This window comes from Jaculus jaculus, chromosome 9, assembly GCF_020740685.1.
Source record: "Jaculus jaculus isolate mJacJac1 chromosome 9, mJacJac1.mat.Y.cur, whole genome shotgun sequence".
NCBI lineage: Eukaryota > Metazoa > Chordata > Mammalia > Rodentia > Dipodidae > Jaculus > Jaculus jaculus.
Genome location: NC_059110.1, coordinates 78,856,122 through 78,881,746, shown reverse-complemented (window position 1 = coordinate 78,881,746; position 25,625 = coordinate 78,856,122). Strand labels below are relative to the sequence as shown.

Sequence of the window (25,625 nt, the reverse complement as noted above, 5' to 3'; positions counted from 1 at the left end):
CCCAAATAAGCACCTCTGTTTAATGGGAAGAATTTAGGCTACTAGCTCTAATGTGTATGTCACCTTTCTTCTGTGGAAGAGTAATAAAATCACAGTTTTTACATACCACTTGGGAGATGCTGGTGGGGATGTGGGGTTTGGAGGTATCCAAGGAGCCCTGTGGTCTTTCACAGGCTGTCGGTTAATTTTTAATCTAGATGACACTGTTGTCTGTTGTAACCTGCTTTTGCCATGAGGTTGGCTTGGTCTACTACTTTCAAATTTGTGGAGTCCCTGTAAGAGGTAAACAAGAGGGGCTGGAGAGGTGGGTTAATGGCACTCGGCTGAAAAGCCAAAGGATCCAGGTTCTACTCCTCAGGACCCATGTAAGCCAGATGCACAAGGTGGCACATGCATCTGGAGTTTGCTTGCAGCAGCTGGAGGCCCTGGCATGCCCATTCCCTTCTCTCTCTGCCTTTCTGTCTCTCACAAACAAATGAAAATAAAAAAGAGGTAAACAAAAACTACAAAGCCAAACAAATATCAAAGACACTCCAGTTTCAACCTCTGGTAACTGAAGCTCAAAGTGCTTCTTTGTTATTCATGCATTCACACTAAACCTAACAAAATACTATGACAGAAATTTGGAAAAGTATAAAATTACATTGACACAAACTCAGGGAGGTAGTAGAATATATGAAAAGAGCCAGGAATTTGTATTATATCATAGTATTATTTTTTCCTTAATTAAATCCCTTAGTTAAAATATTCCATGTTGCTTACAGGCAAATTATGAAATATTCTTGGTTAATATTTAATTCTTCTGAACCTTAGGTCTAACTACAATAAGTCAAAAAACTGTAAGATACAGCCTGGCATGAGGCTTTAGAGAAGAACATCCAGCTCCCAAGGTTCCTATTAAAAGTCTGTGTGGGAAGGAATAAAGACTTGAACCTAACCGATGATCTGAGTCTCACTTTAGCTCAGGCTGACCTGGAATTCTCTATGCAGTCTCAGGGTGGCCTCAAACTCACAGTGATCCTCCTGCCTCTGCCTCCCGAGTGCTGGGATTAAAGGCGTGCGCCACCACGCCTGGCTAGAATCTTAAATCTTCTTGAGTCTCACACTTTCAAATCCTGAATTTTAAGAGACTGCACAATTAGGATCATGGTATTAAATCAATTAATAATGTACTGAACCAGGACAGGAGAAAATATTCTGTCCTATATTACCATTACAAACTCTTCTTCTTTTTTTTTTTTTGTATTTGAGAGAGAGAGAATGGGCACACCAGGGCCTTCAGCCACTATGAATGAACTCCGGACACATGTGTCCCCTTGTGTGCATGTGCAACATTGTGTGCTTGCATCACTGTGCATCTGATTTACATGGGACCTGGAGATTTGAACATGAGTTCTTAGGCTTCACAGGCAAGTGCCTTAACCACAAAGCCATCTCTCCAGCCCATAAACTGGGTTTCCTTAAAAGAGAAAACCAATCCAGAGCTAAGCTAAACCAGCTTAGCTTGCTGGGTTCACAGGTTCTGCATTCAACTGCCTGAGAGGAAACTCGTCCACCCTTACTATTCTGTATGACCTTGGACAATGCCAGATTAATATAAATGGGCCAAAAGAAAATAATGACTTCATACTTGCTGTGGTCTGACTGACTCCAAAGTATCTTTCTTCCGAAATGGCACGTTCTCCGTTGCAGTCTTCTTTTTCAGTGCTCTTGTTTTTGCTAGGGCTAGGGCTTCATCTTTGACATCTGCACTGTGCTCCAGAATAAATGAGCCACCTTCTTCTGGAAGAATATCTGCACCTAACACATCAAGTTCACTCTCCAGCCTCCGAGTCACAGGTAACTCCACATCAGGCTGACACTGATCTACAGATTTCAGAAGGATAAATGGAGGAAAATTCTACTACAACACAGGTGAGTATGCCTACACAGAATACACAAACTCTTCACAGTTTGTCTAGCTCTGCAGAAAAACACATAGTGCTGTTGCCAGCCTTACTGCTCCCAATCTCAGCTGAATCTCAGCTACCACGTTAGCTAATTTCTCTGGTCTCTATGGTCCTAACTGAAATATCATTTTGCATACAAATATATAGGTGTGCTTTAATTTTTGGTGGAGAATTATATGCAAAGACTACTTCTACAATTGTACTCCTAATGTTTAACATTACGTTGTAATAGCTGGATATGCTTGTCAATTAAAAGGAATAACAAGATTTGTGTGAGCCTTATGGGACCAAAGAGATAAGAGAGGAAAGAAGTGTATAAGATTTCAGGGCTAGAGATGCTTAGTGGTTAAGGTGCTGTGTATATGGCATTCAATCAGCAATGAGAAAGGAAACAAAACTGGAGAGGAGATAAAGGCCTACATAGAAAATTCCAGAGAGGCCATGCTCTTTCACAAAGGTTCACTGCCACAGTACTTCAGTCAGCAGGCAAGCTTTAGATGCATGATGCCTACTGACCTTTGGAATATGATCACGTCCACATTTCTTCAAACTGACTCACTGGTTTATTCATTTAGCAATTTATTTGTTGTTTTCAGAAGCAAAGAAAATTGTTTGATATACACTTTATTTTATTTTTTATAAAATTTTTATTATTTATTTGAGAGAGAGAGAGAGAGAGAGAATGAGCATGTCAGGGCCTCCAGCCACAGCAAATGAACTCCAGATGCGTGTGCCTCCTTGTGCATCTGGCTTACATGGGTCCTGGGGAATCGAACTGGGGTCCTTAGGCTTCACAGGAAAACGCCTTAACAGCTAAGCCATTTCCCCAGTCCTGATATACACTTTAATAATTAGAAAGGAATCTTGTAAACAGGGCGTATAGCAAAGATAGGTCTTATATGTAACTGTATATGAACTTGGAGAATTGTATCTGACTAGAAATAAATGCATTTTGTAGCAAAAAAAAAAAAAAGGAGGAGGGGGAGGGGGAGGGGGAGAAGGAGGAGGAAGAGAAGAAAAAGAAAAAAGAAAATTTCAGGCAATCTAATGTCAAACTCAGTAATAAGTGAGTTTAGCAAAGTTTCTACTTATTGAAGCAAATAAAGAAGGTCAGTTATCATCCCTGCATATCAAAACAGCTAGTTAGGAAATATCAGAGAAAAATATCCCATTAACATTGGCCAAACAAACAAATAAAGCCAAAATCATAAGGTTGAGGGGAAAACAAACAATCCAAGACAGAAATAGGCAAAGGATAAAAACTGTAATTTAAGCAGAAAATACAAATTGTCAATAAAAATATGAAAAGATGACCAACTTCACTTAGTAATGGGGAAATTTTAAGTAATGAGATACCACTTTGCACCTATTAGAATAGGGGAAATATTAACTATGACGATTCCAAGAATAAACAAGGAGAGGACACTTTCACAAAACCACTAGCCCAGGAGTAAAAGTAGGGAAGCTACCTAGAAGAGCAACTTGTTGCTCCAATTAGTTTAAAGATTTGCAGCTGCACCATAGGGAAGATTCACATGGGCATTTCTTTCCTTCATCACTGATGAGGAAAGCAGAAACTAGCCTGCATATGCTGATTGTCTCAGCTTCAAAGAAGGCTGAAGAAGGGGGATCTTGATCCCAGGACCTCTGGGTTAGCCTGATCAACACAGTGAGACCTTGTTTCAGACAACACACACAACAGGAAATTAGGAAAAACCCAATGTCCATGATAAGAAAGAACTAAAAAACTATGACATATTTATACAAGGAAGACTTAGACAACAGATAAGAGTTAGAATTTAGAGGCCCCTGATGGCCCCAAAACATTACATACTATTGACAAAGCTCTTGTTTGTCTACCAGAACTTTATGGTAAGACCCAACTACTGAATCCTACACATGCTGGGGCTGCAGGTCACTGAGAAATCAAGCTGGACCTGAGCTGGAAGCCTCCTCCCTGTTGACTAGGTACCAGGATGCTAGAAAGAGTGATGCAGCCTGTTGGGGGACAAAAGTCATCAATGTTATTGACCAGCAGTGGACCCTGAAAGCTTTACAGCTGGCCATCCAGGCCAATACACCAACTGGTACAATGGTGGCATGTCTGTTATGGGGGAAATCAACTGGTCTGACTGGACTCAAGGCCTGCTCCACAGGAAGGAATTCATGCCTGATACTGCAAACCTAATGAAAAGCCTATAGCTGGAGAGGTAATGATCCTTGGGGGCCAGGAGGAGAAAGGAACTACTACTGTTGTCTGGCTAAGTGGATACATAATATCCACCAAACTGCCCTCTAAGTGCTTATGTTTATGCCCATGCATAAATGCTACTCTCATTTTTTTTTTCCCGAGATAGGGTCTCACCCTAGTACAGGCTGACCTGGAACTCACTATGCAGTCTCAGGGTGGCCTCGAAATCACAGTGATCCTCCTACCTCTGCCTCCCAAGTGCTGGGATTAAAGGTGTGTGCCACCACACCTGGCTTACTTCTGATTTAGAGAAACTTTTCAGATGGTGGTGACCACTGGGGTGACTCGAAAGTCACTATAGTGCTGGAAAAAAATGACAGTGGCATGTTCAACACTGAGACATTTCTATCACACCCTCTAAGACTCAGAAGCCACTGAGGAAGAGGTGGTGGAAAGAATATAACAATCAAAAGAAGGGGAGGAATGCTTACAACACTGTCTTCCAGATACACAGTAGCCTTGACATTCATGACCTCACAGTGGCTGACACTACTTACACAAGACCTGCGTAACAGGAAAAAAATGATGACATCAAAATAAGAGAGAGACTAGTTGGGAAGAAAGGATTCAGTGGAGGGGGGGTTTGGGAGGGGGAAAAGAGGAGATGGGAAGGGATTATGATCATATTATATTGTCTATATATATGGAAGTTATCAATAAAAAGTTAAAAATTAAACAAAATTAGAATTCACTGGGGTAGGGATATACAATGGTAAACAGATTGCCTAATATGTGTAAGGCTCTATGTTTGATTCTCAGCACTGGAAAAAAAATTAGAATTTACCTATTAATATGAAGAAACCTGAAGCTGGAGAGATGGCTTAGTGGTTAAGGCGCTTGCCTGCAAAACCAAAGGACCCGGGTTCGATTCCCCAGTACCCATGTAAAGCCAGATACATAAGGTGGCACAAGTATCTGGAGTTTCTTTGCAGTGGCTAGAGGCCCTGGCATGACCTTTCTCTCTCTGCCCTCCCATAAATAAATAAATAAAATGTTTAAAAGCTATGAAGAAACCTTACAAATTTAAGTAAAAGGAATGCAAACTGAAGGATGATGCATACTGTAAGATATCATGAAACAATATACTGTTTAGGTACATCTATGAGCAATACAAATATGAAAATACACCAAGCTTATAATAGTAACCTCTAGAAAGGGAGGTAAGAAAAGGAAATAAAGAGAAAAATATTAAAGAGATTTAAACTGTATCAGAACTAAGTAAAAAAAATTTAACTTGCATAGTGAATATGGAGTGTCCATTATTTTTATCCCTTTCCATTTTTAAAATTACTTATTTATGTATTTATTTATATATGTTTTAGAGAAAGTATGAATGTGGATATGAGCACATCAGGGCCTCTTGCTATTGCAAATGAAATTTCAGGCACATATGCTACTTTGTGTATCTGGCTTTATGTGGGTCCTAGGGAACTGAACCCTTTGCTGTCAGGCTTTGCAGGCAAGTACCTTTAACCATTAGTCATCTCTCCAGCCCCTAGAATATTTCATAACCAAACAAAAACTTTATTTAGACTTCTTTAGCAGCTTTAAGTATAGGGTCAGAATTTCCCTGTGTAATTTCTTTAATCAGATGGATTTCAAAGCTACACAAGTCAGGCAGCAAGGAAATCGGAAACAGAACAAAAGAATCCTCAGCCTAGAACTTATTTGTTAACTTCTAATTTTACACACAAGCAATTCTGACCTCTAAGTTCTATCACCTTTGTAGCTGTGACAAGCATCAATCAGCATGCAAGTTCCATGGAGCTGGGTCTGAGGACACCACCATCCTTAGAGCCGACAAGTTACACTAATGTAATCAGCTTGTCCTAGAACATTTCAGAAGCCACTAAGAAAGCATCAGCCAACAATTATGTAAATCACAAAATAGTTGATCCCATCAGACTCAATCATAAATCCCAAATGAAGAGGGCACAATGACGATCATCCTCCCTTGGGACTCTCCATACCATTTTGAAAGGGATGTGTGGGAAGGAGGAACCTTAGGAAATCAGAATGAACAATTAAGTAGAGTGGTATCTAAAACAGAGAGAGAACAAAGTGACCTTCTGAAAGATCACAAGAGTAAGAAAAAGAAAAATCACCACATTCTTCTCCATGAACAAATGTATTAAAGTTGCAACCAAATGAAGAGGGCACAATGACGATCATCCTCCCTTGGGACTCTCCATACCATTTTGAAAGGGATGTGTGGGAAGGAGGAACCTTAGGAAATCATAATGAACAATTAGGTAGAGTGGTATCTAAAACAGAGAGAGAACAAAGTGACCTTCTGAAAGATCACAAGAGTAAGAAAAAGAAAAATCACCACATTCTTCTCCATGAACAAATGTATTAAAGTTGCAAAGCAGTTACTTAGAAGCCCACTTCAATGCATAATGATGGGAACAAGGGTTATTATCATCCTTCAGATTCTGCACCACACTGTTCTGTTCATAATTAATTCACATTCACCATCTCATTCGAGCCTCACTATGACATCTCACAGAATAGGTCAAGATTACTAAGATTTTTGGTGAAGAAATAAGAGTGAAGCATGAGAACTTCCTTTTTTCAGGTGGCAATGACCTTGGGATGACTCAGAAGGCATCACGGTGCTGAGAAAAAGAGGGTACATTGTGGAAGAGGTGGCAGAAAGAATGTAAGAGCCAAAGGAAGGGTACAACTCCTTACAGCGTGCTCCTCCAGACACAAAATGGCCTGGATATCCATGACCTCACAGTGCCTGATACTACCTACACAAGTCCATCATAATAGAAGGAAAAGATGATGACATCAAAATAAAAGAGAGACTGACTGAGAGGGGAAAGGTATATGATGGAGAGTGGAGTTTCAAAGGGGAAAGTTGGGGGAGGGAGGGAATTACCATGGGATATTGTTTACAATCATGGAAGTTGTTAATTATTAAAAATTTTAAAATAAATTAATTAAAAAAACAGTGAAGCATTTTGCTCAAGGTCCTAAGGAGTGACCCAGCCTAGTCATCTGGCTTCAAGGCTGGGCTTATTCATTCTGTACTGCCAGGGACTGTGGAGTTGTTCTGTGTAAATGCATTTTCAGAAATAAGAAGTATACTTTATGACCATACAAAAGTCATTTTTCTTATTTTGAATAGGTCTAACATAATCTGGCTATATCAATACCAAAAGCACTGTTACAAACTAGAATAGCTACATTTTCATAGCACTTAGTAATTAGCCAATTTGTTACTTACAACTAAGTCACAAATGAAAATTATTTCCCCCATTTTACAGATTGAAAACTTGAGGTTCAGGCTGATTAAGTCAACCTAGGGTCACAAACTGGTACAGCTGAGATAATAATGTAGGTCTTCTCATCCAAGTCCTCCTGGTTGGTTTCTGCTTTTTCCTACTATTACTACTCTATGATGAGCTTTCATTAGTGGCATTTGCAACTTCTCTCTGAAGCTAGGCGGTCACTTTTTTCTAGAATTGACAGGCACCTCTAGTTTCTAACCTATCTAGCTAGGAAAACACATCTTTATGTGTAGGTCTGGAATGATGTCTACTTCCTCCATACCATTACAACCCAGAGCTCTTGCCCTGCTATAGTCTACTGCTTGAGGCCTTATTCCATGACATACCTTAAGTAGAGGACACAAAGACAGACAGACCCTCATCTGCAAAGTGGTGGTAAAGACAGACTTTACCTGCTTTATTCTGGCTGAATGGAAGATACTATATTAGTTTTACCTGCTTACCAATGGAGGGGAATACATAGCCCAACTATAGTGAATATATAATACTTAACTGACCAAATTAGATGCTCTCATTTTGGTACTGTGTAGAAACTAATGATATTTGATCTCTGTTTCAGTTCCTAATTTAAAAAAAAAAAGAGATAGAAGCTAGGAGCATGATCCATTTGGTAGGATATCTGCCTGAGGACTAGGTTCACCCCTGGAACTGAAGAGGCAGGAGGGGATGAAAAGAAACAGTGTGAAAGTAAGTCAAGCAATTCAGAGGAGGGAAGAATGGTGTAGTGGTTTGATTCAGGTGTCCCCCATAAATTTAGGTGTTCTGAATGCTAGGTTCCCAGCTGATGGAGATTTGGGAATTAAAGCCTCTTGCAGGCAGTGTATTGTTGGGGGTGGGCGTATGGATGTTACAGCCAGTTTCCCCATGCCAGTGTTTGGCACACTCTCCTGTTGCTATTGTCCACCTGATGTTGGCCAGGGGGTGATGTCCACCCTCTGTTCATGCCATTGTTTCTCCTGACATCATGGAGCTTCCCCCTTGAGCCTGTAAGCCAAAATAAACCTCTTTTTTCCCCAGAAGCTGCTCTTGGTTGGATGATTTCTACCAGCAATGTAAATCTGACTACAACAAATAGAATGAGACATGAGACTTCACAAAAGAATCTGAATGGAATAGAAAGATATTAAAAAGTGCTCAAATGATTAAGCTGCTCTTGGTTGGATGATTTCTACCAGCAATGTAAATCTGAGTGCAACAAATAGCGTGAGACATGAGACTTCACAAAAGATACCTGAATGGAATAGAAATATATTAAAAAGTGCTGAAATGATTAATTATCCTGAAGTCAATTAAAAGCAAAATAATATTGTCTATATGTACAGAGACTGTCAATAAAAAATTTTAAACCACAATAATAAATGTCTTACATACCAACCAAGTGGCTAAAGCTTAAAAATATAGTAAGTGTTGGCAAGTATTAGTAACAACTGTTCTCATACACTACTGGTGGGAGCATCAAGTGATAAAACTACTACTAAAAAATCTTCAACACAGCCAAGAGTGGTGGTGTACACCTTTAATCCCAGAACTTGGGAGGCAGAGGTAGGAAAGGAACCATGAGTTTGAGGTCACCCTAAGACTATATAGTGAATTCCAGGTCAGCCTGAGCTAGAGTGAGACTTTACCTCGAAAAAAATAAAATAAAAATAAACCTTCAGACCAATGGAATAACATGTATTTATCATCTACCTAACAATTATATTCTTGAGAATGTACCCAACAAATAAACAAGTACATGCACACTGAGAGACATATGAGCATAAGAGCAACCAGTGTTTGTCTTTGTAGTCACCAAGACTAGAAACAACCCAATGATTAAAAACACAAAATAAATTGTGATGCATTCATACAATAAGCAACAGAGATAAATAATCACAGCTACACACACAAATGGAAGAATCGCAGAAAGTATAAAGTCAGAGAAGTCTAAAAAGAGTAGCTATTTTATAAAGTTCCAAATCAGGCAGAACCAAAAAATGACATTAAAACTGTAATAATTTATTTTTACCAATTAATTTATTTAAAAAAATTATTATTACCTATTTATTTACTTGAGAAAGAGAAACAGGCAGATAGAGAATAGGCATGCCAGGGCCTCCAGCCACTGCATGAATTCCAAGCACATGCACCATCTAGTGCATCTGGCTTTACATGAGTACTGGGGAATCGAACCTGGGTCCGTAGCTTTATAGGCACGTGCCTTAACCATTAAGCCAGCTCTAATTAATAATAAAAATAATTTGAAAGAGGTGGAGGCGGGGGGGAAAGGCTGGATGGGGAGAGTACAAGGGGGATTTCATAGGTGCTAGTAATCTTTTTTTTTTTTAATTTTTCTGAGATAGGGTCTTATTCTCACCTAGGCTGACCTGGAACTAACTCTGTAACCAAAGTTATCTGTAACTCACAGTAATCATCCTATCTCTGCCTTCCTAGTACTGGAAGGAAAAGAATAGTACCTATTCTGAAGCTGCATAGTAGTTATATAAGTAGTTTTTTGAAAAAATTGTATTGGGCTAGAGAAATATGGCTTAGTGGCAAAAGTGCTTGCCAGCAAAACCTAACAAACAGTTCAATTCCCCAGTACCCAAGAAAGCCAGATGCAATAAAGAGATGAATGCATCTGAAGTTCTTTGCAGTGACTAGAGGCCCTGGCGTACCCATTCTCATACTCTCTCTCTCTCTCTCTCTTTCTCTGCTTACAAATAGAAGCAATAATCAATAACAATATTTTCAAGCTGGGTGTGCTGGTGTAGGAGGAAGGAGGATCACCATGAGTTCAAGGCCACCCTGAGACTACATAGTGAATTCCAGGTCATCCTGGGCTACAGTGACACCCTACCTTGAAAAACTAAAATATATACATATGTAAAAAAATAGTCCAGTTAAGACGGCGTCATAGGAACCACACCAAAGCAGCCTAGGGGAGAAAAAGCCAGAAAAAAAAAAAAAGAAGAAAAATATACTCTTCTACTAAAATGTGAGGTGTATGAGAAATTACCAACAGCAGCAGAGAAGTAGGAGAGATCCAGAGAGTCTAGGGCCCACAGAAGCAGGCAGAAATGGCTCCAGCAGCAGCAGCACCAGGTCTGAGTGGCTCCAGCCATAAGGCTCTGCCTGAGCAGCAGGAAAAGGCAGGCGAGGAGACTCTCCACTCACACGGGCCTGCTTGCAAACTCAAAAAACCTGAAGGGAGGACAGGAGGGGAAAATGGAGGAGCAGCTCCTGAGGAAGATGATTGCGAAGAACAGGGATGATGGATCAGCCACTATTCACAACCTCTCCTACCCCATCACCCAAGGCACCTTAAGGGCCAGCAAGCACCAGAGACCCGGGAAAGGGAGCTCATCTACACAGCACCTGACAGGCAATCAGAGCACCAAACACAGGGCTCCAACTTCATCAAACAAATGCTATTAGAACTAAGGTCACAGATAACACCAAACACAGTGGTAGTGGGTGACTTCAACCCCTCACTCTCATCAACTGACAGGTCATCCCGGCAAAAAATAAACAGAGAGGCATCTGGATTAAATGAGGTCAAAGAAGGAATGGACCTAGCAGGACATTTCATCCAAATGCTGCAGAATATACATTCTTTTCAGCAGCACAAGGAACATTCTCTAAACAGACCATATAGTAGGAAAAAACACAAAAAATCTTACCAAATACAGGAAAATTGAAATAATACCTTGCACTCTATCTTATCACAATGAGATCAAACTACAAATCAATACAAGAAAAGCTATAGAGCATACACAAAATCATGGAAACTAAACAATACACTACTAAATGATGAATGGGTCAATGAAAAAATCAAGAGGGAAACCAAAAAATTCAAAGTCCAATGATAATGAGAACACAACATACCAAAACCTTTGGGATAAAATGAAGGCAGTCCTAAGAGGGAAATTTATAGCTTTAAGTTCCTATATTTAGAAAGTAGAAAGGTCTCAAGTAAACAACCTAATGCTTCACCTTAAAGCCTTGGAAAAAGAACAAGGCAAACCAAAAATCAGTAGATAGGAAGAAATAATAAAGATTAGGGCTGAAATTAATGAAATAGATACCAAAAGAATCCAAAGAATCAATGAAGCAAAGAGTTGGTTCTTTAAAAGGATAAACAAGATTGATAAACCTTTAGCAAATCTGAACAAAACAAAGAGAGAAACGAAACAAATTAAGAAAATTAGAGATGAAAAAGGCAACATCACAACAGATACCAGAGAAATTAAAAAAATCATAGGGACTTACTATAAGAACATATACTCCACTAAGTTTGAAAATATGAAAGGAATGGATGATTTCCTTGATTTATATGACCTACCTAAATTAAATCAAGACGAGATTAACCACTTAAATAGAACTAAACAAGTATGGAGATCCAAGCAGTTATCAAAAATCTCCCAACTAAAGTCCAGGCCCAGATGGATTCACTGGTGAATTTTACCAGACCTTCACGGAAGAACTAACACCAATGCTTCTTAAACTTTTCCATAACATAGAAAAAGAAGGAATCCTACCAAAGATGAAGCCAGCATCAGCCTGATACCAAACCCAGTCAAAGATAGAACAAAAAAAGAAAATTACAGACCAATCTCTCCCTCATGAACATAGATACAAAAATTCTCAACAAAATATTGGCAAACAGAATACAAGAATATATCAGAAAGCTATTCATACCAACAAAGTAGACTTTATCCCAGAGATGCAGGGATGGTTCAATATATGCAAATCAGTAAATGCAATACATTATATAAACAGAGTGAAGGACAAAAATCACATGATCATCTCATTACATACAGAAATGCATTTGACAAAATCCAACATCCCTTCATGATAAAAGTCCTCCAGCGGCTGGGAATAGAAGGAACATATCTCAATATAATAAAGGCTATTTATGACAAGCCTACAGCCAACATATTACTAAATGGGGAAAAACTGGAAGATTTTCCACTAAAATCAGGAACAAGACAAGGATGTCCACTGTCCCCACTTTTATTTAATATAGTACTAGAAGTCTTAGCCATAGCAATAAGGCAAGAGACACACATAAAAGGGATACAATTGGAAAGAAAGAGATCAAGTTATCATTATTTGCAGATGACATGATTCTATACATAAAGGACCCTAAAGACTCTACTAGCAAACTGTTAGAGCTGATAAACACCTACAGCCATGTAGCAGGATACAAAATAAATACACAGAAATCAGTAGCCTTCCTATATGCTAACAACAAACACACAGAGGATGAAATCAGAGAATCACTCCCATTCACACTTGCATAAAAAAATAATAATAACAATAAAGTACCTTGGAATAAACCTAACCAAGGAAGTAAAGGATCTCTACAATGAAAACTTTAAAACATGCAAGCGAGAAACTGCAGAAGACATTAGGAAATGGAAAGACATCCCTTGTTCTTGGATCAGAAGAATCAATATTGTGAAAATGGCAATCTTATCAAAAGCAATCTACACATTTAATGCAATCCCTATCAAAATTCCAAAGGCTTTCTTCATGCAAACAGGAAAAACCAATCCAAAAATTCATTTGGAAACATAAAAAACCTCGAATATCTAAAACAATTTTGAGCCTCAAAAATAAGGCTGGTGGTATCACCATACCTGATTGTAACCTATACTACACAGCCATAGTAACAAAAACAGCATGGTACTGGCACAAAAGCAGACATGTAGATCAATGGAACAGAATAGAGGACCCAAATGTAAATCTGGGTAGCTAGAGCCACCTGATATTTGATAAAAATGCCAAAAATATTCATTGGAAAAAAGACAGCAAATGGTACTGGGAAAACTGGATATGTATCTGTAGAAATATTAAAATATATCCGTATCTCTCTCCATGTACAAGAATTAAGTCCAAATGGTTCAAAGACCTTAATATCAAATCTGAAACTCTGAAACTGCTAGAGAAAAAAGTAGGGGAAACCCTTCAACATATTGAGTTGGCAAGGACTTCCTGAATATAACCCCAATTGCTCAGGTAATAAAACCACAGATTAGTTGCTGGGACCTAATGAAATTTCAATCCTTTTTGTACGGCAAAAGACACTGTAAATAAAGCAAAAAGGCAACCTACAGAATGGGAGAAAATCTTTGCCAGGTATACATCTGATAAAGGATTAATATCTAGGATATACAAAGAACTCAAAAAAATATACATAAGAAATCAAACAACCCAATTAAAAAATGGGCTATGGAACTAAACAGAGAGTTCTCAAAAGAAGAAACACAGATGGCATATAAGCATCTAAAAGAATGTTCTACATCCTTAGTCATCAGGGAAATGCACATTAAAACTACGTTGAGATTCCATTTCACTCCTGTCAGATTGGCCACCATCATGAAAGCAATTAAACATAACTGCTGGCGAGGCTGCAGAAAAAGAGGAACCCTGCTACCCTCTTGGTGGGAATGCAATCTGGTCCAGCCATTATGGAAATCGGTGTGGAGGTTCCTGAGACAGCTAAAAGTAGATCTACCATATGACCCAGTTATAGCATTCCTAGGCATATATCCTAAGGACTCATCTCACTACCTTAGAGATATTTGCTCAACCATGTTTATTGCTGCTCTATTCACAATAGCCAGGAAATGGAACCAGCCTAGATGTCCCTCAACTGATGAGTGGATAATGAAGATGTGGCACATTTATACCATGGAGTTCTACTCAGCAGTAAAGAAAAATGAAATTTGCAGGAAAATGGATGGATCTGGAAAGGATTATACTAAATAAAGTAACCCAGGCCCAGAAAACCAATCACATGCTCTCTTTCATATGTGGATCCTAGCTACAAATAACTGGACTTCTGTGTAAGTGGGCGGAAAACTCAGTAGCATAAGTCAGTAAGCTAGAAAGGAGATGTAAAGGGAATAGAAAGGGGGGGAGCTAATAGGATGACATTGCATATATATGTAAGTAAAAGAACAGATTATAATGAGAGCGAAAAGGTCTAAGTGAGGTCAGGGGAAGGGATTGAGTAAAGAAAGGTGGAGGGAGGGCTAATCAAAATCTAAGAGGATATAAATTATAAATAAGTCATATGGAAACCTACTTTTTTGGACAATGGAACATACGGAAGCCATAGATTGTTACTAGAAAATTTTCAGTGCCAGAGATGGGATACATTCCAGTGAGTTGTTGGCCAGGGAGGTCCCTGATGCCCCAAAACATTACAGGCCATTGACAAGGCCCTTGGTTTCCTACCAGGAATAGATGGTAAGACCCTATTGCTGAAGTCTCCATATACTTGGGCTGCAAGGTCACTGAGAAACCTTGCTGGAACTGAGCTGATAACCTCCTCCATGTAGACCAGCTGACAGAAAGCTGGGTAAAGCCTTGCTGCACACAGTTCAATGGGAGAGAGAAATCGCCAGTGAAGATACTCATCAGTGGACACTGCAAGCCTTGTATTTGGCCAGCCAGGCAAATAAGCCAATGGGTACGTACAACAGTGGCATGTCTGTTATGGGGGAAATCAACTGACCTTTAATTTGACTGGATGCCCGCTCCATGGGAGGGAAAATATTTCTGATACTGAAAACCTACAATGGGGGTAGTCATGAACCCTAGGAGTGTAACGTCTGCTGCTATGTGGCTAGAAGCATATATTACACTCACCAAACTGCCCAATGAGCACTTCTCTTAAAAGCCATGCTGCACACAGTTCAATGGGACAGAGAGAAATATCCAGTGAAGATACTCCACAGTGGATACTGCAAGCCTTATATTTGGCCAGCCAGGCCAAATAAGCCAATGGGTACAAAAGTGGCACGTCTGTTATGGGGGAGACCAACTGCCCTTTAATTTGACTGGGGGCCTGCTCCAGGGGAGGGAATATATCCCTGATAGTGAAAACCTACAACAGGGGTAGTCATGAACCCTAGGAGTTTAATGACTGCTGCTATATGGCTAGAAGCATAATTATGCTCACCAAACTGCCCAATTAGCACTTCTCTTAACATTTATAGCCATATATTAATGCTACTCTCACTTTCGGCTAGAGAACCTTCTCTTTTCAGATGGCAGTGACTGTGGGATGACTCAGGAGACATCTTGGTGCTGAGAAGAAGTGATAGAGGAGGGCTCAGCACTGAAATATCTCAATCACACCTTCCATGGCTCAGGGTCCATTGTGGAAGAGGTGGCTGAAAGAATGTAAGAACCAAAGGAAGTGTAGGATTCCTTACAATGAGCTCCTCCAGACACAAAATGGCCTGGATATCCATGACCTCACAGTGCCTGACACTACCCACAAAAGACCATCATAATAGGAAGAAAAGATGACAATATAAAAATAAAAGACAGACTGATTGAGAGGGGGAGGGGATATAATGGAGAGTAGAGTTTCAAAGGAGAAAGTTGAGAGAAGGAGGGAATTACCATGGGATATTATTTATAATTATGGAAGTAGTCAATAAAAAATATTTTAAAATACACACACACACACACACACACACACACACACACACACACACTCACACACATATTAAACTTGGGTGGAGAGATGGCTCAGTGGTTAAAGGACTTGCTTGCAAAGCCTAACTACCTGGGTTCAATTCCCTAGAGCCACATAAAGCCAGACACACAAAGTGATACATTCATCTGGAATTCCTTTGTAGTGGTTAGAGGCCCTGACATGTCCATTCTCTCTCTATCTGAAAATAAAGAAATATTTTTAAAATAAAATTCTTTATATCTATTTAATTTGTATGTGTGTTGGGGGGTAATCAGACAGAGAGAATGGGTATACCAGTGCCTCCAGCCACTGCAAACAAACTACAGATGTGCCCCTTTGTGCATGTGGCTTACTTGGGTCCTAGGGATCAAACCTGGGTCCTTTGGCCTTGCAGGCAAGCACCTTAACCACTAAGCCTTCTCTCCAGCCCAATAAATATTTTTTTTTTAAATTTTTATTTATTTATTTGAGAGCGACAGACACAGAGAGAAAGACAGATAGGGGGAGAGAGAGAGAATGGGCGCGCCAGGGCTTCCAGCCTCTGCAAACGAACTCCAGATGCGTGCGCCCCCTTGTGCATCTGGCTAACGTGGGACCTGGGGAACCGAGCCTCGAACTGGGGTCCTTAGGCTTCACAGGCAAGCGCTTAACCGCTAAGCCATCTCTCCAGCCCCCAATAAATATTTTTTAATAAACATAAAATATAGCAAACTTACAGTGATACAGAAAAAGGGATTTTTTTTCCTCTTCTACAGAAAAATTCTCCAACCTCTAGTCTAGGCACCATATTGACTGCTACTTACCAATTCTAGTTTAAATGTAGCTCTTATTGACAAGGTTATAAATCCTGACTTTTCCTTCAGTGCAACAACTGTTATAGCTCACCTTCAAAGAATAAAATATTTGGCAGTAACATTTTAAGACACATACCAGCAAGAAGCCTCTTTGCCACTGAAGGTCGACTTGTTTCCTGTGGAAATGTCTCCTTTGTTACAAAGGATCTCCTCTCCCTCTTGGATGATATAGTTGGCCATTTCTCCAAAGTCTTTTGACTACCAACAGGAAATCTGCTCCGAACTTCTGTGACACATTTTTTCACCTTTTTGGGGGATAGTTTCTTTTCTAGCAGAGATTCCAAAGCCTGTCATGAAAGAGTATCTCAGAAAATTGGAAAACAACATCCTAGAGAAATGCTATTAAATATCTATACTGGCTAACAAACTGTTTTATGCCAGGCATGTGGTGGCACATGCCTTTAATACCAGCACTTGGGAGACAGAGGTAAGAGAATCAATGTGAGTTCAAGGACAACCTGAGCCTATAGAGTAAGTTCCAGGTCAGCCTGGACTAGAGCGAGACCCAACCTCAAAAAAAAAAGTGCTTCACTTAATTTAAATTTTCATTACTAAGTATAAACATGATTAATAAAAAATAACTTCTATATGTTCCTTTATAAGTTTAACTCACTAAAAACAACAGAGACAACAGTTGACACAGCAAGCCTTAAGTTTGGCCAGTTAGGCCAAATGAGCCAACAGGTAAAATAGTGGCATGCCTCTTATGAAAAAAAACCAACTGCCCTCTAATTAGACTGGAGGCCCACTTCATGGGAGAGAATACATGCATGATACTGAAAATCTGTGACAGGGGAGGGGGAAGTCATGAGCCCTAGGGGTATAATATTTGCTGGTTATAACTATAGAGCTAAATGTATATATACACTATGCTCACCAAACTGCCAGGTAAGCACTTTTCTTAATGTTCATACCCATATATTAATGCTACTCTTACTTTTGGTTACAGAAGCTTCTCTTTTCAGATGGCAGTGACCTTTGGGATGACTCAAAAGGCACCATTAGTGCTGAGAAGAGGTGACAGAGGAGTGATCAGCACTGAAACATCTCTATTACACCTTCCAGGGCTCAGTGTCCATTGCAGAAGAGGCAGCAGGAAGAGTGTAAGAGCCAAAGGAAGGATAGGACTCATTACAACACACTCTTCCAGGTACAAAATGGCCTGGATATCCATGACCTTGCAGTGCCTGCCACTACCACAGAAGAGCAGTATAATAGGAGGAAAAGATGATGACATCAAAATAAAAGAGACTGACAGAGGGGGAGGGGATATGATGGAGAGTGGAGTTGTGAAGGGGAAAGTGGGGAGGGGAGGGAATTATCATGGTTTATTGTCTAAAATTATGGAACTTGTCAATAATAAAAAAGAAAAAACAGAGAGAAGTAGATATGACCCCTTTTAAGGTGTCCAAATTTAAAATTAAGGATCATTTTACAAATTAACTAGTCTTCCAAATATAATTGGACATGCTTTAACAACATTTAAGTTCTCAACAAGGCCAAATAAATTCAAAGTACTTTTTTTTTTGAGGTAAGCCCAATAGATTGGCCTTTTTTTAAAAAATGAGAGTGGGAACAAAAACAACAGTGTGTGTGTGAGAGACAAAGAGAATTGGCACTTCAGGGCTTCCAGCCACTGTAATTGAACTCCAGACAAGTGCACCATCTTCTGTGCATATGCGACTTTGCGCACTTGCATAACCTCTAAGCCATCTCTCCAGCCCATTTAAGGTGTTTTAAATGAGCAAATATATGATATTTAACACGTATTCTCATAAACTAAAGAACAGTTAGTGGGTCCACTGACTTTGGGTCATTCATCTACCATAGTAATAGCAAGAGGTTGTGTCACTCTCATCCTAGAAAGACATTTTCTCTAAGTACCCACCCACTCAATACTGGGCAGTATCTGGCCAGTGCAGAAAAATCAAGGACATGTGAATACGGCTACAGACTGCTGACAAAAGTAACAAAGATAAAAGTTGTGAAATGGTACAGCTTATCAATAAGAAATGCCAGTTTCTAGCCAGCCGTGGTGACGCACACCTTTAATCCCAGCACTCGGGAGGCTACCCTGAGACTACAATAGTGAATTCCAGGTCAGTCTGGGCTAGAGTGGAAAAAGAAAAAAAGTCAGTTTCTGAGGGGAAAAAAAATCATTCCTCCTGGCTTCCCAAAGAACGGAAAAACTACTTGGCCAACATGGCCCTGACTCATCCTAACAGACAACACCAGTATCAGAGGAGCTTTAGGGCTACTCTTGGGTCCCTAACATCTCCTTTGGAGAGCCATTAGTGACCTCCAAAATTAATCCTTGATTAAATATTGGCTATCTGCGTGGTCTTAAACACTCAGAGAGAAATGTATAATCAAAGATAAAGGGATATCTCAAATATTATATGGCCAATTAAGTAACAGAAGAGCTTTCCAAGAGGGTAAACAAACAAGGCCTTAAGACAATAGTTCTAATTCTATAATAAGAAAAAACAATTACAGATGTCAAAAGGGTTATTTAATCTAAAATATATATGGATGAAGGTCACTTAATTCAGAAGACTTCCTTATACTTATGCTAGGACATCATTAAATAAATCCTGAGGCCAACAACATATTGTATAGCCCTTAATGGCACCCACTGGCTCTATGGTACCAACCTTTGGCCTTGGCTACTCCCATATTAAAAAAGGTACACTCTGGAAGGCTATTATACAAAATATGGCATATTCCCCATATTCAAAGTTAAATGTGTATATGTTCCTGATAGCTCTGCTAATATATGGGCCATGTCAGACACTACTATGCCATTCAATGAACAGTTCTGGAAGAAAATCTCAGCCAGCTCATGCTCAGATGGTCCTGAGACAGTCTAACTCCATCTTCCTGGATTCTCTTGAACGCTCCCCAAGGCCTGGAAGTCCACAAGAAGGAAACACTAAAGCGACCAGTTTGCTGTGTGCTCACTTCTCGACTCCCTACTTTTTTTCTTTCTCCCCAACATTTTCTTCCAAGACTAACTTCCTGTACTCCTTCAATACACAGTTCAGGGTCCTTTAGAAAGAATAGTTCCCCTCTCTGGGAAACACTAACTGCCACAACTCCATGCCATTCAACAGGAAAGTTCGTGGTCTGACATCATCACCCCTTGTCCTCTAATAGCAATTAGAGGGGGAAATGAGAGGGTGACTAGACACCTGAAGGTAAAAAAGGAAGGAAAGTTTGCACTTGTTAGAAATCAAAGATGATCTGACTTATCTCTTGCCTAATTCCCTACATTTACTTTTCCACAAACAACCAGGACCCCTCCTGGGAGGGAGGTCTTTCATAGGATTTAAACATTGGTTGGTCAAGTTCAGCCCCCAGAACTTGGTACCAGAGCTAACCTCTTCCTGAGAGAGCCCCTAGCCCTCAACAATCAGCCATCCCTCTGGTTTCACCTAAGCCAGAAGACAGTCCATCACTGAAAGGTTAGAAATACCTTTGCAATCCCTCCACACAAAAAATTGGCCTCGACATCCATGATCTCATAGTGCCTGACACCACCTACACAAGACCATCATAAGAGGAGGGAAGGATCATGGCATCCAAATAGAGGAGAGACTTATGGAGATGGGGAGTAGATGTGATGGAGAATGGAATGTCAAAGGGGAAAAGGGAGGGAGGGTATTACCATGGGATATTTTTTATAATCATGGAAAATGTTTAATAAAATTGAGAAGAAAAAAAAAAAAAAAGAAATACCTTTGCAAGGGGAAAGCAGGCTCTCAAGACAACTTGGGAACTTCCAGCAGTAGGTGAGTTTTTCCCTCTGCTGAGCCTGGGCTGGTTCAAGTGCAGGCCCAGAGGGGAGGACCCTAAGTCCTTACTCTCCACTTGGGCTCCTTTATTCCCTTCAGATCCCCACAGGGCAGGAGCTCCTTGAACTTTCTTTTCTCTTTTCTTTCCACACTTTTTTTTTAGGGGGGGGGTTTCAAGGTAGGGTCTCGCTCTAGCCCAGGCTGACCTGGAATTCACTGTGGAGTCTCAGGATGGCCTCAAACTCACGACAATCCTCCTACCTCTGCCTCCCAAGTGCTGGGAGTAAAGGCGTGCACCACCAAGCCCAGCTCCACATTTTTTTTAGTCTAGGCCCTCCATGTGGGATTTCTATCCATGAGGGCACCTTTCTTTGTCTCTGTACTTCCCTAAGTAAATTTAATAATTTGATAAATAAAACAAAGAAATGCTAGTTTCTTGCATTATTGGAGATTTTCAAATCTAGGAGAGAGAAACATCATGTTTGCAAAGCATTATAAAGCTTACTCTTGCCCAAAATTTGGCATATTCTCTTGAGATCCTTTCTAGGATTATGAAGAAATGCCCTCTAAATGAAATTGTTTTGGTTAAAAAAGTTTCTTACAGGTAAATTTAAACATCATCATGATTTGGTGCTAGTGCCAAAAACTTGGGATCTGCATTTGACATTAACTTTCCTAAGCGACATTAACATTAACATTCCTCTGTGTCTACACACTGTATTGGAAGTAAATCACTAAATAATGTAACTGTAAAGCAGAGAGGACCTAGAGACCACCTAGAGCCAGGTAATGGGATTCTTCCCCTGCCTCACACACCTTTCCTTGATAGCCAACACCTCACTGTGATGTTTCATGAATATATACTATCCTTTTCTATTTGTGGATGAAAACAAAGTAAGAATTACCACTGGCATGGGAGGCAAATCACTTTTAGGTCTCAAGATAATGAACTGCATCATCCATCTAGACTTTGCTTTTATTTATCCTAATCTAGCTTTCCCCTTTGTTTCCACAGCATGGCTCCGCCGGCACCTTGGCTGTTCCTAGTGCCTGGTGAGGGCACGCAGAGAGATGGCAGGTGGAGCTGGCAGAGTGGGAAGGGCCACAGCACTGCCCAGGCTGCCCTGCTCAGTGATGGCTGAGAGTGGGTTTGTGCAGCCTGCTCCAAAGTGTGCACCACCGGCTAGGTAGGTCAGCTTTCCAGGCCTTGAAAAGTCCTCTAGTTGCCTGGGGGCAGAAAGAATTTACCATTTCCACCTTGATTTAAGAGCAGTTAAATTCAGTGTCACCAAATTTCTACAGTCCTTGGGACGTTTTCCAGCATAGCCTTTGTGTTGCTCATTCACTTTTGGAAACTAGTGCTGAATGTGATGTCAAAAAAGCACAAGCAAATGCTTTTGCAGCCTTTTCCTACCCTTATGTTTTGAATATTGGGTGTAGGAGCTGCATAAGTGACATCATGCTTAAAAAACAAAATCTTGATCTATAAAATAGTAGTTACAGGCTGGGGAGATGGCTCAGTATTTTAAGAACATTTGTTACTTAACTATGAGGGGCTCTAAGGCTAGAGACCAGCAAGTTAGACTCCTCAGAACCAACATAAAAAGCTGAGCATGGGGCTGGAGAGATGGCTTAGTGGTTAAGTGCTTGCCTGTGAAGCCTAAGGACCCCGGTTCGAGGCTTGGTTCCCCAGGTCCCACATTAGCCAGATGCACAAGGGGGCGCACGCGTCTGGAGTTCGTTTGCAGAGGCTGGAAGCCCTGGCGTGCCCATTCTCTCTCTCCCTCTATCTGTCTTTCTCTCTGTGTCTGTCACTCTCAAATAAATAAATAAATAATTAAAAAAAAAAAAAAAGCTGAGCATGGCCATGAATGTCTGTAACCTCAGTCTGCAACTCCAGTCCACAGAGGGCTCACGGATGGAATAGTAGTACTGGGTTAAGGGCAGGACTCTTTCAAGCATATATGTGGACAAGAGAGTAAGATATGGTCCAATGTTCTCTCCTGTCTTCTTCATGTGCGTGTTTGAGGCTTGCACATATGCAAGCACACATGCATGTGCATGCATACTCACACACACTCTAGTGGTAGCAGAATCAATTACAAAATCACAGTGCCTCAGTAATGATGAATTGGCACAACTGTATGGTAGCACATTGCCAACTGCAGGGACTATAGAATTTAGGATATAGGTTATTCCTGTCTTTGTCAATAATGAGAACTAAGAACATTGTCCATTCCTAACTAGAACATGCTGTTTGACTACCAGAAGTTTCTAGTCATATCGTAAGACTTGAGACTCTGCAAGTATCTTTCTTTTTTTTAAAAAAAAAAAATTTTTTTTAAATTTGAGAGACAAAGAGAAAGTTGAGTATGAGCAGCCCATTGCCTTCTGTTGCTATAAATAATCTCCAAATGCATGTTCTACTTTGTGCATCTGGCTTTACATAGGTACTTAGAGAATCAAACCTGAGCTGTCAGGCTTTGCAAGCAAGCACCTTTAAAGGTTGAGCCATCTCCCCAGGCCCATCTTTCTTTATTTTCTAGAACTCACCTACAGTAAATACCAAGATTCTAATCTAATCACTAACTGGAAAGCCCTTTCTGTTTTCTTCTATGTTAATGATTTTTTTTCTTTCTCTCTTTTTCTCTTTTACCATGCCAGGGTTGACTAGGGCCTCACACATGCTAGGCGCTTTAGCCCTGTCAATAAACTCTATTAAGTGTTACAATCAGGAAATGGGGATGGAGACACAGCTTAGTGGTTAAAGCACTTGCCTGCAAAACCTAAGGACCCATTTTCTACTCTTTAGATTCCATGTAAGCCAAATACACAAAGGTGAGGCAACTGCAAGGTCACACATGCCCACTAAGTGGCGCAAGTGTCTGGAGCTCAATTGCAGTGGCTGAGGCCCTGGCATGCCAATTCTCTCTCTCTCTCTGGCTCTCTTTAAAATAAATAATAATAACAATAAAAAGTTACAACCAGGAAATGGGGCATTCTATATGATTAATGGGTCCAGTACCCATGTAAAGCTAGATGCACAAGGTGGCATACCCATTCTCTCTCTGCCTATTTCTCTCTCAAATAAAACTTTTTTTGAAAAAAAGAGAAATATAATATAGAAGAGTCTGTAAAAACAAAATAAAAATGAAAGTATTTTTTTCTCTCTGCAAATCTCTCAGTTCCAGACAGCAGTTTGTTTTGTATTCTCATGACTGCTACCAGGAACAGTGAGCATTACTTAATTGTTTGGAAACAATTCTTTCTACACAAAAATTGGAGTCTATTTCTTACCTCAATTTGTTGCAGAATATCTATAACCACATCAGGGATGGAAGGATCAGCATCTAGCTTGGCAGAACAAAGTGAAAGCTGACGAATAAGACTGCCCAGTTCCCTACACCGCGTAGGAACTGGGTGCTCTCCTCGGTCAGTAAACTGAGTAACAAACATCTGCAAAGCCCTAATGGCTCCTCGATGAGCAGCTGCCAGCCTGGACACTGCCCATGACTGCAACAAATAGCAAAGAAGGAATTAGTTCAACATCCAGACATTCCTAATCAAAACCTTTACGAATATTTGTAGTTAAGCAGGTATGTGGCTTATACCTTTAATCCCAGTACTCAGAAGGTCAAGGTAGGCAGGGGAACAGTAGTGACAGCAAGGCCAGGCTAGGATACAAAGTAGATTCCAGAACAGCCTGGACTACTGTGAGACCCTGACCCCCACCAAAAAAAAAAAAAAAAAAAAAGGAATCTACTATCTACTTTCTTTCTATAGAAAGTAGTTGTGAAAACTTTTTCAGAGTAAAGAGGACTATAATGATTCAAGGTTAAAAGAAAAAAAGGTTTTTTTTTTAAATTTTAATTTGCATACCAGGTTCTCTTGCAGCTACAAACTAACTATATAGATACTTGTGCCACTTTGGGTCTGGCTTTATGTGGGTGCTGGGGAGTTGAATCCAGGATGGTAGGCTGTGTAAGCAAGCACCTTTAATTGCTGAGCCATTTCCCTAGCCCCAAGCTTCAAGTTTTCTAATGACAAGTTAAGTCTTCTATCCTGTTCTGTTTTTATAGTGGTAGCAACCATAACAGGAAGGAGCTCAATCCTTAACAAGTATTCACAAACATGGACAAGAGTATTAGTATACAATACTAACATAGCAGGACATGGTGGTGCACATCTTTAATCCCAGGACTCTGGAGGCAGAGGTAAGAGAAGCTCTGTGAGTTCAAGGCCAGCCTGGGATTACAGAGTAAGTTCCAGGTCAACCTGGGTGAGAGTGAGACCCTATCCTAGGAAAACCAACCTGGGCTGGGGAAATGGCTTAGCAGTTAAGGCATTGGATTCTTCTATCTCTCTCAAATAAACAAATAAAATAAAAAACCACCCATACAATGCTAATATAACACTGTAATATGTGCTTTATAAATAAGCATCTATCATAATTCAATTATATCTTACCTTCTTAGTGTGCTTAATTTTACGGGGACTCAATTTATCTAACTCTTCCTGGATTTCTTTTACCTGTTTTATAAAGGGGAAAAAGTGAAAGCTTCATACCTGTCCATTATTTTTTCCTGTACAAAAAACAAAACAAAACAAAACACCACATCTTATCTTGTCCAAACACACCATTATTAACTCAAGTCACCTGAAAATGAGAAAAAGCTCCTCATTCACATACTACCAGACTGGCTGGTTTCTAGATCAAAATGGCAAATCGAGAAGTATTCAGCTGCCACATTGGGTCCCCAGTGTGAAAGGAATTTAATATAAACAAAAGGCAGTGTATCAGGTCATTAAGTCTTAAGAGTCAAGCTAAAAGTTTAACTTTCATTCTCTAAAATATAGGAAACCACTGAAGGCTTTTAAAGCAAAAGTCTGACAGGGTAAAACTCATGTTTTAGAAGAATCTGTGCTCAAGAGATAGCTCGGTGGTAGAGCATTTGCCTGAAACAATCTCTATGGCAGCACTGTAGAACAAGGACCAAAA

General features: G+C 40.0%; 1 protein-coding gene and 1 non-coding gene across 8 annotated transcripts in view; one reads left to right on the top strand and one right to left on the bottom strand.

Annotated features, from left to right (window-relative positions):
• The window catches only part of Kiaa0753 (KIAA0753 ortholog), a 79,323-nt gene that overhangs the window by 38,666 nt on the left and 15,032 nt on the right, over positions 1–25,625 (bottom strand). For all 7 annotated transcript variants that reach the window (XM_045158061.1, XM_045158060.1, XM_045158057.1 and 4 more), the window contains 5 exons: positions 25,094–25,156; positions 23,924–24,139; positions 16,909–17,119; positions 1,631–1,866; positions 107–273 (listed from right to left, as the gene is read on the bottom strand). In XM_045158061.1, the coding sequence (XP_045013996.1) occupies positions 107–273; positions 1,631–1,866; positions 16,909–17,119; positions 23,924–24,139; positions 25,094–25,156 (893 nt within the window). The remainder of the gene's footprint in view (positions 1–106; positions 274–1,630; positions 1,867–16,908; positions 17,120–23,923; positions 24,140–25,093; positions 25,157–25,625) is intronic.
• On the top strand, positions 21,951–22,086 carry LOC123463853. The gene has a single exon (XR_006639225.1). It is a non-coding gene; the product is annotated as a small nucleolar RNA SNORA13 (small nucleolar RNA).